Consider the following 13,055-nt stretch of genomic DNA (forward strand, 5'->3'; position numbering starts at 1 on the left):
TAAATTTGGTAAAAGGAATACTGAGCTCAAGACATAAATCTGTGCTGTAATTAAAATTATGACATTTATTACAACAGCAACAACAACCTTTATTTATAAAGCACATTTAACACAATACAAATTGATCCAAAGTGCTGTACATAGTGCATAGCAGGACTACACTATAAAAAACAACAATTACAAGTTTCCAAAAGCTAAAGAATAAAAATGTGTTTTCAGAGTAGATTTAAAAATGTCCAATGAAGGAGCAGACCTCACATGATAAGGGAGAGCATTCCAAAGCTTGGGCCCAGCCACAGAAAAGGCCCGATCACCCTTTAATTTGTAGCGACATCGTGACACATTTAAAAGCAAGTGATTTGAAGATCTAAGTCAAGTCAAGTCAAGTCAAGTGTATTTATATAGCGCTTTTCACAATACAGATTGCATCAAAGCAGCTTCACAGCATTAAACCAAAATAACACAACAAGGTTGTTTCTAGTGTAAATTTATTGATTGATAAAATTAAATTAATATCCCCAAAATATCCCCAACTGAGCAAGCCAAAGGCAACAGTGGCAAGGAACCGAAAACTCCATCAAGTGACCTAATGGTGTCCTAAAACTCCATCAGGTGACCCAATGGAGAAAAAAAACCTTGGGAGAACCCAGGCTCAGTTGGGGGCCAGTTCTCCTCTGGCATTTATGAACTAGAGGCCAGATTGTAGTTTGAACAGTAAGATTTAAAATGTTATATGAATGCCTGGCTGAAGAGATGCGTCTTTAATCTAGTTTTAAACTGGGAGAGCGAGTCTGAGCAACGAACAGTATCAGGAAGGCTATTCCAGAGTTAAAATGAAAATGCTCTCCCTCCTTTGGTGGATCTGGATATCCTAGGTATGACCAAAAGCCTCGAATTTAGTGATCTTAAAGAGCGCGATGGATTATAGGGCGATAGAAGATCCGTTAAATAGACTGGAGCTAAGCCGTTTAGGGCTTTATAAGTCAGTAGCAATACCTTGTAATTGATACGGAACTTTATAGGTAACCAATGCAGTGATGATAAAATCGGTGTTATATGATCATATTTTCTTGATCTAGTAAGAACTCTAGCGGCTGCATTTTGGACTAACTGTAGCTTGTTTATTGAGGATGCAGGACAACCAGCTAATAAAGCATTACAGTAATCTAGTCTCGAGGTCATGAATGCATGAACTAACTTTTCTGCATCGGAAACTGATAGCATATTACGTAGCATAGCAATGTTTCTAAGGTGGAAAAAGGCTGTTCTTGTAACATATGAAATATGATTTTCAAAAGACAGGTTGCAATCGAGTATAACACCCAGGTCTTTTACTGTAGAGGATAAAGTAACAGGACATCCTACGATGTTAAAATTGTATTGTGAGAGGTTTTGTGGGCGGTTTTTTGAACCGATAAGTATTACCTCTGTCTTGTCTGGATTTAATAAAAGAAAATTACGCGTCATCCAATCTTTGATATCTTTAACACATTCTGTCAATTTGGATAATTTAGCGTTTTCATCCGGCCGTGATGAAATATATATTTGAGTGTCATCAGCATAACAATGGAAACTAATTCCATGTTTCCTTATAATATTTCCAAGTGGCAGCATATATATTGAGAATAACAGAGGGCCTAACACAGATCCCTGCGGCACTCCATAGTTTACTGGAGTTATGATCGATTTTTCTCCATTTAAAGAGACAAAATGGTAGCGGTCAGATAGGTATGATTTGAACCAGCTTAATGCTTGTCCTTGAACACCAGTATAATTTTGTAGTCGATCTAAGAGTATTGTGTGATCTATAGTATCGAACGCAGCACTTAGATCAAGTAAAACTAGTATTGAGAAACAGCCTTGGTCAGAAGCTAAAAGTAAATCATTTGTGATTTTAACGAGCGCAGTTTCAGTGCTGTGATGCGGTCTGAATCCAGACTGAAACTTTTCATAGATATCATTTTCTTGTAAGAAAGAGCCCAGTCGAGCGGACACCACTTTTTCTAATATTTTAGACATAAATGGAAGATTTGAAATGGGTCTATAATTTGCTAGATTATTAAGATCTAATTGTGGTTTCTTAATGAGAGGTTTTATAACTGCCAGTTTAAATGTTCTAGGAACATGACCTAAAGATAAAGATGAGTTAATAATATTGAGGAGAGGCTCTTCCACTACAGGTAACACTTCTTTCAGTAATTTAGTTGGTATAGGATCTAATAAACATGTTGTTGTTTTAGATGAAGTGATAAGTTTATTTAACTCTTTTTGTTCTATAGTTGTAAAGCATTGTAATTGTTCTTGAGGGGTGATAATTGAGGCTGAATTATAAGGCACGATTGAAGATTGAACGTTTACAATTGTGGTTCTGATGCTTTCTATTTTCTCAGTGAAGAAGTTCATGAAATCATTACTACTGAACTGTAACGGGATATTTTGTTCGGGTGACTTCTGTTCATTTGTTAGTCTAGCCACGGTGTTAAATAAAAACCTAGGATTATTTTGATTATTTTCTATTAGTTTGCGGAGGTGCTCGGCCCTGGCCGCTTTTAGGGCCTTTTTATAACGTGACATACTGTCTTTCCACGCGATTCTAAAGACCTCTAAATTAGTTTTTTTCCATTTACGCTCTAAATTACGGGTTTCTCTCTTTAGAACATGCGTAGTATTGTTGTACCATGGTGCTTTAATTTTCTCTCTGACCTTTTTTAATTTAATAGGTGCAACAACATCCAATGTTCTAGAGAGAATGGTGCTCATAGTGCTAGTTAGTTCTTCTAGTTCATCTGTTTGTTTGGGTTCAGGCAGCAGATGAGACAGAATCCTGAATCGTGTAGTATGTTTTGTAGAACAATGACCTCTTATATGTGAAATGATCAGAGAAAATGTATGTAAATAACCCTTTAAAACAGTTGGACATTTTTTCTCTAGTGCTCTATTTGTCAATTTAATGTAGGTATCTATACATTTCAATTTCTATGAATTGTGTTACTTTATATAGCAGTTTTATTTTTATTTCTACCTTTTTTCATTAAACTCTGTGGACCCAAGAACCAAGTTAAACCAAGACATACTTTACAAGTTTTGTAAAGTAAACATCTATGGAATTTATGTTTAATTATGTTGATCCTAAACACCTTAAACCTTAAAGGGATACTTCACCTCTGGGAAGATGAATGTGTATTTAAAATAGGTCATTTAAGTAGAAGAAATGTGAAGAAATTTTTGAATTTGGAGCTTTCTAGACTGAGAAAAGCCAGAAAATGTATTTTTGGCTTATGTGGATGAAAGACAACAACTCCCCGAATGCACTTGCTTCGCTGCCTTAGGAGGCCACGCCTACCGGTAAGAGTGTGCAGTTGTAAACAACAAGGCTAGCTAGCCTATGTGATGAGTTTGCCAGGGATTTACAGATCGCCCAAAATGTCCGGGATTCGGCTTTTGTGTTCTACAGTCGCCATTCATCATGTTTACTGTGGCGAGCAGGACGAGGCTGACGGCCGCGGGAGAACGGCGCGAGGCCGGTGGTGTCATTAGTGAGACGCGCCGGGTCTCGCATCTCTCACGGAGGAGCAGGAATTTTCTTAGCAGTGTTAAAACGCACATCAACCGATCACTTGTTTAGCGTTCATGTAAACACTACATTCAGATTCACCAATCGGAATGAATTCAGTTAGATTGTAACAAAAGGTGTGCATGTAAACAATGAATGGCGACCGCAGAAAGCAAAATCTGAATCCCGTACATTTTGAACGATCTCGCCCGCCGGACAAGTCCGGGAAAAGGAGGATGGTAATTGGTAACCCCTACTTACTCAGCTTTCTCCTACTATTCAGCTTTCTCCACAGAACAAGAGCCTGCTAGCTTAGCTTCCAAAGAAAGACGCTGACACTGTGTGTACATTCTGTGAGTGAGATCCCACCTCCTATGGGCGGGTTGAAAACATGCGGAGCAACGCCATCTACTGGCTGTAGTCTTTAGCCTCTGGCCAGAAAATCTTTTTTTTCCAGACAAAAAATACATAAATCTCTTGTCTCAGGGGGATATGAGGGTGGAAAGCATAGTAATTCGAAAATACTACAGGTTTTCTACTAATACAAAGCTTAATGCTAAATCCTGACGTATCCCTTTAATGTGCCTGCAGATTTTGCTATCTTGTGACCTTCGGTTCTGTAATGACCCTTTCAGCTGAACGAAGGGCATCTTTCAGCTTACCCTTTAAAGATAAACACAAATATTACACATACACATGTATATTGCACAAAAAGATAGAGACTGTTCACGTCACGTCTGCCGGGCCTGTGTCTTCGAACAAGATGGCCGCCACAGAGACTGTTCACGTCACGTCTGCCGAGCCTGTGTCTTCAGACAAGATGGCTGACGCCGAGTCTGTTCACGTCACGTCTGCCGAGCCTGTGTCTTCGGACAAGATGGCCGCCGCTGAACCTGTTCAGATCACGTCTGCCCAGTCAGAGACTGTTCACGTCACGTCTGCCCAGTCAGAGACTGTTCACGTCACGTCTGCCCAGCCAGAGACTGTTCACGTAACGTCTGCCCAGCCGGAGACTGTTCAATCCATGGATGCGGTGCCTGAGCCGGTGGTGTCTGTTCCTGAGCCGGTGGTGTCTGTTCCTGAGCCGGTGGTGTCTGTTCCTGAGCCGGTGGTGTCTGTTCCAGTTCCCGAGCCGGTGGTGTCTGTTCCCGAGCCGGTGGTGTCTGTTCCCGAGCCGGTGGTGTCTGTTCCCGAGCAGGTGGTGTCTGTTCCTGAGCCGGTGGTGTCTGTTCCTGAGCCGGTGGTGTCTGTTCCAGTTCCCGAGCCGGTGGTGTCTGTTCCCGAGCCGGTGGTGTCTGTTCCCGAGCCGGTGGTGTCTGTTCCTGAGCCGGTGTCGTCTGTTCCAGTTCCCGAGCCGGTGGTGTCTGTTCCTGTTCCCGTTCCTGAGCCGGTGGTGTCTGTTCCAGTTCCTGAGCCGGTGGTGTCTGTTCCTGAGCCTGAGCCTGTGGGTTCTGTTCCTGAGCCTGAGCCTGTGGGTTCTGTTCCTGAGCCGGTGGTGTCTGTTCCTGTTTCTGAGTCGGTGGTGTCTGTTCCAGTTCCTGCGCCGGTGGTGTCTGTTCCAGTTCCTGCGCCGGTGGTGTCTGTTCCAGTTCCTGAGCCGGTATCTGTTCCTGTGCCGTGGCCGCCCGAGGGGTCGTCTCCGCCCTGGCCGCCCGATGGACTGTCTGCTCCGCCCTGGCCACCCGATGGACTGTCTGAGCCGCCCTGGTTTTCTGCCAGGAGTCCGTACCCTCCCTCCCTCCCCCCCCTTTCTGTGTATTTGTTTTGATCTGTTTATTTTGTCTGATCTTTGGTCTTGTACGTTTATTCTTGTCTTGTTTGGTGTCCCTCCTTGGGAACGCCAGGTGGCGTTCCTTTGAGGGGGGGTAGTGTCACAGTTCTGTCACTCTTGTTCTGGGTTTTCTCTTGGTTTGTGACAGAGCTGTGACACTCCCGGTTTGTCATGTGTTTGTGTTGTTTGGTCTGTTGTGAGCACATGGCTGTCATGTTATTTCCTTGTGCCATGTGCTCTCCTGTCTATTGTCTAGCCCCTCCCATCTTGTTATCCGATTATTGGTTAATTTGTCCCACCTGTCCTTCTCGTTACCCTCCTTTGTTTGTTCCCCTATTTAGCCTCCCTGTGTTTGTAGTCCTGTGCTGGTTCGTTTGTCCTAGTTGCTTGTTCCTGGTGTTTCCTTCCCGTTTTGCAATCTGAGTTTTTGAGTTTGTACCTTGTCTGCCGGTTAATAAATTTCCTCTGCATTTGAATCCTCGTCTCACATTCATCCATTCCGTGACAATTGTTGTGTTTTCATAAATATATAGAGATTATATCAACCCAATTAAAAGTTTCACAAGGTGTTTGATTGACATAAGTTACAATCATTATAGGACATGAAGGGAAGTAATTAAAGGTTGCTTTTTAAAGGTGACTTGACTTCAGACGAAATAATTAACCATATTTGATCCTGCCGTTCATTCATTTGTATTTCTTCGATATTTTGACTATATTTTAAAGTTTCTCTTCACCTGTTGTACACAAACAAGCCTGATGACGTAATAAAGAGATACTGAAAGCTGTTTGATGTAGGCAAATTGTTATATTTGTACACAATTTTCTGTCAAATTTGTGTATTTAAGTAATTTCTCCTCTAGCTCATTCTGATTGGTTAAACTGACCTTATTATTAAGCAGTGGATTCAGTGGATACATTGACCTTTAATGTACAATAAATGACTGATAGTAAAAGTGTCATCACTCACTTGATGCATCCAAAAGTATTTTGAACTGAGAAAGAAATATGAAAAAAAGTTTTTTAAAAGATAGCCCTTTCACACAACATTGCAAACCATGCAGATTTTATAAGTTTGAAATCTACTGATCTAAGAGGTCAGTGTGTGACATGATCCTCCGTAAACATCTTTTAACTAGTAATTTACAATTCAGAGTTCACCTAACCTCCACTTATAATTCCTGCTCTGCAACTTTCATCTACTTTTCTGAATGGAACAGGTTTTGTGAGAGGAGTGTAACTGCATCGTGAACTATTATCAATAGTTTTGTTAGTTATGTGAACTGCTTTAAAGAGCACAATTAATGAGTTATAGCTCCTGAAATAAGACTGTTTTTTTCTCCTTGTGACAGAAAATGGACGCCACTAAAAAACTGAATCTGGACGCTCTTGAGGAGATTGTGAATGCAGATTTCAAGCGGTTCATCTGGCACCTGTGGAACGGTGTAGGATCAGACATAGAGCCTATTCGTCAGGCAAGGCTGGAGAACGTGGATCGCCAGGATGTCGTGGATCGCATGGTAGAGAAGTACAGTACTAATGCTGGGTCTGTTGCAGTACAAGTGCTGTTGAACATCAACCAAAATGATCTCGCAAAAAAATTTGATTTGAAACTTCAGGAAGGTAATACTGGTTTATGATTTAGTGCTGCTCTCTGAAGTATATTGTAGTGATTCCATGCAGACAAAAAATAGTTACATTTGAGATCGGTTAACAAGTCAGATCATTGTTTTCAAGCTTGTGTTTATATAATGAAATTTTATGTTGTTCTGGTATTAAATATACTATATAATTTATTATACTCATTGCTTTATGTAATATTTTTTTGTTTTGATGGCTGTATTTGCTTGTCTCGTATAAAACAAACATCCTCTCTTTTCTCTCTTCTTCAAGCGGGTTCTGGTCGATAAGGAAGAGTTTCTCTCGATCACATGGGACGGTCTGTCTTTGGACGACGGCTCCACTACTGTGAGGTGCTCAGAGGCTTCTGGGAGATCTATGAGGGTCGTGACTCCATCTTCAGCCCTTCTTCATCTCTTAACAAGGACTTTAAAATATAAACACGGTCTAATCAACAATCTGCCACAATAATATTAAGTCTTGCAGTTAAATTAAAATTCAGTGAGGATAAAGTACAGTCACATCTACCATAATAGAGCCATAAATAAATAAAGTCAAGGGAGTCTCCTAACGTGATGCCTGATGAGATCTTATAATTTAGTTTGATAAAATTATGATTTTTACTGATTGCGTATAATGGGTGACATATTATTGTTTGAGCAGTTACATTTTAATGTTGTTGTTTTTATTTGTTATAATTATTTTCAAAATTTGGTGTTAGATGTTGAAATTAAACACCAATCATTAATGGTAGAGGATGATGAATGATTATGTTATTTACATTTACTCATTTAGCATGTTATGCTGTGAATAGTTTGTTTGGGGATTGATAAATATAGATAACTGATGGATCATTATTTCTATATATTCGGAGTGTGTGAGTTTCTGTGCAAACGAGAGTCATTTATGAAAAAACACATATAGCAAGCAACCATTGAAGCAATGTTAAATCAATGTTAATGTGTCAATGTTAACCGCATTGGTTCAACATCATGCTTGACTCTCAGAAAATGAAACAGAACTACAACTGACTTTAAAGACAGCCTGAAATCAACTACAAATCAAATACATTAAATCTGTGAAGATCTCAGCAGAGGAGGATTAAACAACTCCACAAACAGCATTACCAGCTTCACTTATTACTAACCAGACTGACTTTATTTCTGTCAGACATCTACAGAAGTTTTATTGAGAATGTTTGGTTCGCCATTATGGTGATCAGGGTTTGCTTTAGTTGGTCAGTTTGACTCTTGGCTTTTTATGTGAGTTTGTGGTCTTTGTAACAGTGTTTACTGAAACGTATAATTTGTTGCAAAGAAAGACAGAACCAAGGATAATCAGGTGATATAGTTTTCAGCATCATAAAGTACTTTGCTTGCTATCTGAAAAGGCTTTGCTTCTCTGTTTATAAAATATCTGTATTATTCAAATCAAAATAAATTGTATTTGACCAACAGTGGTGATGGAGAAATAATTGATTATCTTTTATCTAATAACTTTTTTTTTCCTGCTACTGTGCTGGTATTCTGTGTCTGTATTAGTGTCATAAAGATGCTCAGAAAGTTTGTGACTGAGACTTCATCAGTGGGTGTGTTGATGTCAAACCTCATTAAAGGAGAGCTGCTTCCCTCTGCTCTCATCTGGATCACCTCCAGACCAGCAGCAGCCAATCAGATACCCTACAAATTATGTGTGTGTGTGTGTGTGTATACTTTTACAGCTTTCTGAGGATCAGTTTGAGTTTTAAACTTTCTGCATGAGGACAAAGTGAGTAAAGTTAGCACCTTTAAAGAGCTGTTTTAGAGTTAAAGTGTTAGTTCACCCAAAATTAAGACATAATTTAATCTAATGTCGTAAGTCATTCTTTCTTTTTTGAACAGCAAACATATAATTTTAAAAGTAAATGTACTGCTTGCACGTGTCCATATAATGACAGTGAATAATAGTGACCATCATCAAGCTTTAAAAAAAGGTGCAAAAGTATCACAGAATGATTCCATGCGACAAGTGAGAAATAAAGAAATGATTTTCTCAAATTCCTCAATCTGTGTCTCGGTCTGCAGATCTTAAGTCTGAAGGAGGGATCATTTATTGATAGCTATGATTTGTTCATGACTCTATTTTGTTTTATTACTTATTAAGAAATTATTGACTAAAGCCTCCAGCTCCCCCTGCAGGATACATGATACAATTATACACTTCTGAACAATTTGTGATATGAGAAAGAGAACATGAAGCTCACGTGAACAATCTACAAACACACTGATGAGTGACAACACGCTCTTTATGCTCACACACACACACGTTGTGTTTTCATGTTTTATGGGGACTTTCCATGGACAAAATTATTTTTATAATGTACAAACTGTATATTCTATTCCCTTACGCTAACCCTATCCCTAAACCTACCCATCACAGAAAACTTTCTGCATTTTTACATTTTCATAATAAGTGAAGCTGGTAATGCTGTTTGTGGAGTTGTTTAATCCTCCTCTGCTGAGATCTTCACAGATTTAATGTCTTCTTTTCTCTTCAGTTGATTTCATCTTAGACTGTGGCTGAAGTCAGTTGTAGTTCTTGTGTTTCTGCTCGTCTCTTTTTCTGTTCTCTTCAGAGGTGTAAAGTCCAGGATCAGAAAGTAAAAGTCCTCCTCAGTATTTTGTTCCAATCACCTGGATTTGCTAATTCAGCAGGAGAGAGAACTAATTAGTGAAATCAGCAGTCTGAGTTCATGGGTGGAATAAACATGTGGCAGGATTTTTACTTTCTGACCCCTGGACTATACACCTCTGAGTGTTCTCTCCCTCACGGCTCACAGCGGTCAGATGATCCAGACAGAACAGGGACAGACTCCCCTCGTGTCCCACAGAGAGATGACTGTCCTGGACACACAGACTCACAGAGACCCCCATCCAACACGTCCATTCAGGACATGAGAGAGGAACCAATGAAGATGAAGAATGAAAACAGACTGAGAATTAGAAAGACACATTAAATAGAAGAGATCAGACAGTGTGTGAGTGTGTGACGTCTGCTTTAAACACACACTAATCACTACATCATCTCAATGTTTGTGTCTGAATCTCTGTCCTCAATCTGAACTTTACAGATGTAACGTGACACACAGTCAATGTGATTCATTATGTGCAAAGATTTATTGAAGAAAACCAGTAACCCAGTGTTACACTGTGATGAAGTTACATGAAAGAGACATTTTCACCTGATCTGACACTTAAAAGGTACTTTCACTGCTGCAACATAATGAAATCAGATTGATTCCCCTGTAATATTAATTTATATATTGTAATTATTATGTTGATTTGAATGAAACCTGGAGGTTTAATTTAGATGTTTCCACATGAAGCACATTAGTTACCTGACCAAATGTTTTGACAAAATCAGTACAAAACACTGGGAAAAAACAGAAAAATATGGACAGTAACATAAAATCTTGTGGTAGCAAATAAATAAATACATAAATACATTTTATCTGCCTATTGTCCACTGAAACGAAAGAGAAAACCCCATGACCGAACTGTTTGTGACAATCCAGCAGGATGAAACTTAGCCTGTGGATCCACATATACGTATACACACACTCAAACATTGTATATCTCCACATCCAGAATTTGTGAAAATGCAAAGCATTAAAAGTATGATATTATTATTATAATTTATCATTTATTGTTTATACATAAATTAGGGGTGGCACGGTTCACAAAACCCAAGATTCGGTTCGTATCACGGTTTTAGAGTCACGGTTTTCGGTTCTGTACGGTTCTTGTTGTTATTTTTTTCTTTTAATCTTTAACACTCCAAAAATTTACTTCAGCATATTATATATAGCTTAATTATCTAATTATTAATTGATTTATTTCATAAATGGGGCGTGTTTGCAAAACGCAGCTTCTCATTTCCCATTTCGAAGTAATATAGTGAGTGAGCGGTCACCGTGAGGAAACTTTCAGTGGCCCTGGAGGTCCATCCATCTGGAGAGCTACGTGGGCTGTGTCGGACAGTTCTTTGTCAATTTCTCCTCGTGTCTCGTCATCATAGGCGTAATTTGCGGGTGGGACATGTACCCCAGGGTCGATATTGTCCCCACCACTTTTGAAACATCTCGCAGCACGCATGTACCAATACAAATAAATAAAACATCTCCAGTTAACTAGCAAATTATTCGTTTCGTTCGTTTGTTAAATAAGAAGCAATCTAGCGCTGAAATTTGTTTTTTTAATCAAGTGATCAAAGTGCTCGTTGCCGCTGCGATCAGTGGCGCTGATACAGTGTTCTCTTGTGGCTCGCGCACACGCCGCACAGTCTTCACTCGGATGCGCGCTTCAATCCGTTGAGGAGACACTCTATTTGTTCTGGTGAAATCACAAAGCAAAATTCACACAAATCTGTCCCTGCTTGATATACAACCACTGATAAACATAATCGGTTTTGATGAAAAAAAAAATGTATATGTATATACGAGCGCGGATTTGAACTTAGAACCTATGACACACTTGGCAAGAGTTTTGCCATTGGACCATTAAAGTACATTTGTGAAATAGTCGACCTATGTATTTATTCACGTGAAAAAACAACATAGTGGAGTAGATCTCATTAAATGTCTAAGTAAACCCAGTGTACTATTTAAATCGATTGCTGGACATCATAATGTTATTCTACATAGGCCTACATCTGATTTATGATTCAGCATTGTATTAGCACGGGCACGAGGCTACATTGCGCATGCATCGAAGTCGAACCGTGCGACGCACACACGCACCGAACTGAGACAAGCGAACCGAACGGTTCGGATGTTTTTTCATGTACCGTGCCACCCCTAACATAAATAAATACTTAAATAAAAACCTTGATTAACATGTAAAATATGTATTTTATATTATGTCAAGGGTCGTTTCTAGTTAGGAAAAGGTGTCAGTCTCCATTAGACATTTGTGGATGTGTTTTTGCACAGACAAGTCCTTGGATGTGTACACACACAGACACACACACACACACACACACACACAATTTGATTTCCAACATGGTATTGTATAGTATTTTTTTTAAAAATGTATATATCTAGTAAAAAAACTGATTTCATCAATGCTTAGATGTAGCTAGCAGCAGATCCTGATTTCACCAAGTGCAACATGTTCTTGAATCAACATCTTTTTTGATCCTGGAACAACACTACAATCAACCAATCAGATTTGAGGAACAAGTTTAAAGTTTGTCAAGTTTTCTACATCAGTGCTATTCACCTATCATTTCCCTCTGATTTTAGGTATAACTTATGGGTAGGGTTAGGTTTAGGGGTAGGGATATGGTTAGGACTACATTTTTGGACAGGAATGTTGTTCCAGGATCAACAAAATATGTTGACCCAGGAACGCGTCTAACTCTGCATGACTCTAGGACATGCACAATAGAGTGTATATGACCTAATAGCTAATAGACTAACAACAACAAAATAGTTTGTTTGTGCATCTCAGTTGTTTCTCTTAGCAGGTTGTTTAATCTGACAAAGAGACACTGACGAATCATAAGCCTTAAATCCAGCATAGAGGGGTTCATTGAATGTGGTGTTGAATGTGTGTAAGTGTGTGAGTGTGTGTGTGTCAGAGACGCTGTAGAAGGACAGAGTGCCGGCCAACACGTCCACATACACTCCTACTCTATTAGAGGGTGGTGAAGGAGCTGGTACATATGTGCTCTTATTAAAATGCCAGACATGGAATCCATTACCAGTGCAGAAGAGACTCCAAGATATATTACTGCATCCAAACCAACTGTCACTCCCTCCTTTCCTGCTGATTCCTTTATATGTCACTGCTATATCTGCCTTAAATCCAGTCCATTCAGCCTCCCAGTAACAGCGTCCAGTCAGACTCTCTCCACACAGAACCTGCTCATTGTTCTCAAATCTCTCTGGATGATCAGTATATGGCTGCTTGTCTTCCACTCGTGTCACCTTTCTGTTGTCCTCGGACAGGATGAGTTGATTGTGTGCTGTGTTTGGATCCAGTGTGAGATCATAGGCATCTGAACACAAAAGCAAAAATGAGAAGTACATGAATGACAGTTTTACAGCTTTGTGTGTGTGTGTGTGTGTGT

The 13,055-nt window shown here is 39.5% G+C and overlaps 2 protein-coding genes across 4 annotated transcripts in view; one reads left to right on the plus strand and one right to left on the minus strand.

The window, feature by feature from the left end:
• The window catches only part of LOC311077597 (protein NLRC3-like), a gene marked incomplete at its 3' end in the record, with an annotated part of 522,782 nt that overhangs the window by 208,099 nt on the left and 301,628 nt on the right, over positions 1-13,055 (plus strand). The gene's annotated exons all lie outside the window — the stretch shown is intronic.
• LOC311077589 (uncharacterized protein) overlaps positions 10,078-13,055 on the minus strand; it is a 32,815-nt gene continuing 29,837 nt past the window's right edge. For all 3 annotated transcript variants that reach the window (XM_084106126.1, XM_084106124.1, XM_084106125.1), the window contains one exon: positions 10,078-12,983. In XM_084106126.1, the coding sequence (XP_083962252.1) occupies positions 12,430-12,983 (554 nt within the window). In that variant the 3' untranslated portion in view covers positions 10,078-12,429. The remainder of the gene's footprint in view (positions 12,984-13,055) is intronic.

The sequence above is a fragment of the Abramis brama genome (genome assembly GCF_963993115.1).
Source record: "Abramis brama genome assembly, chromosome: 2".
In the NCBI taxonomy this organism is placed as follows: Eukaryota; Metazoa; Chordata; class Actinopteri; order Cypriniformes; family Leuciscidae; genus Abramis; species Abramis brama.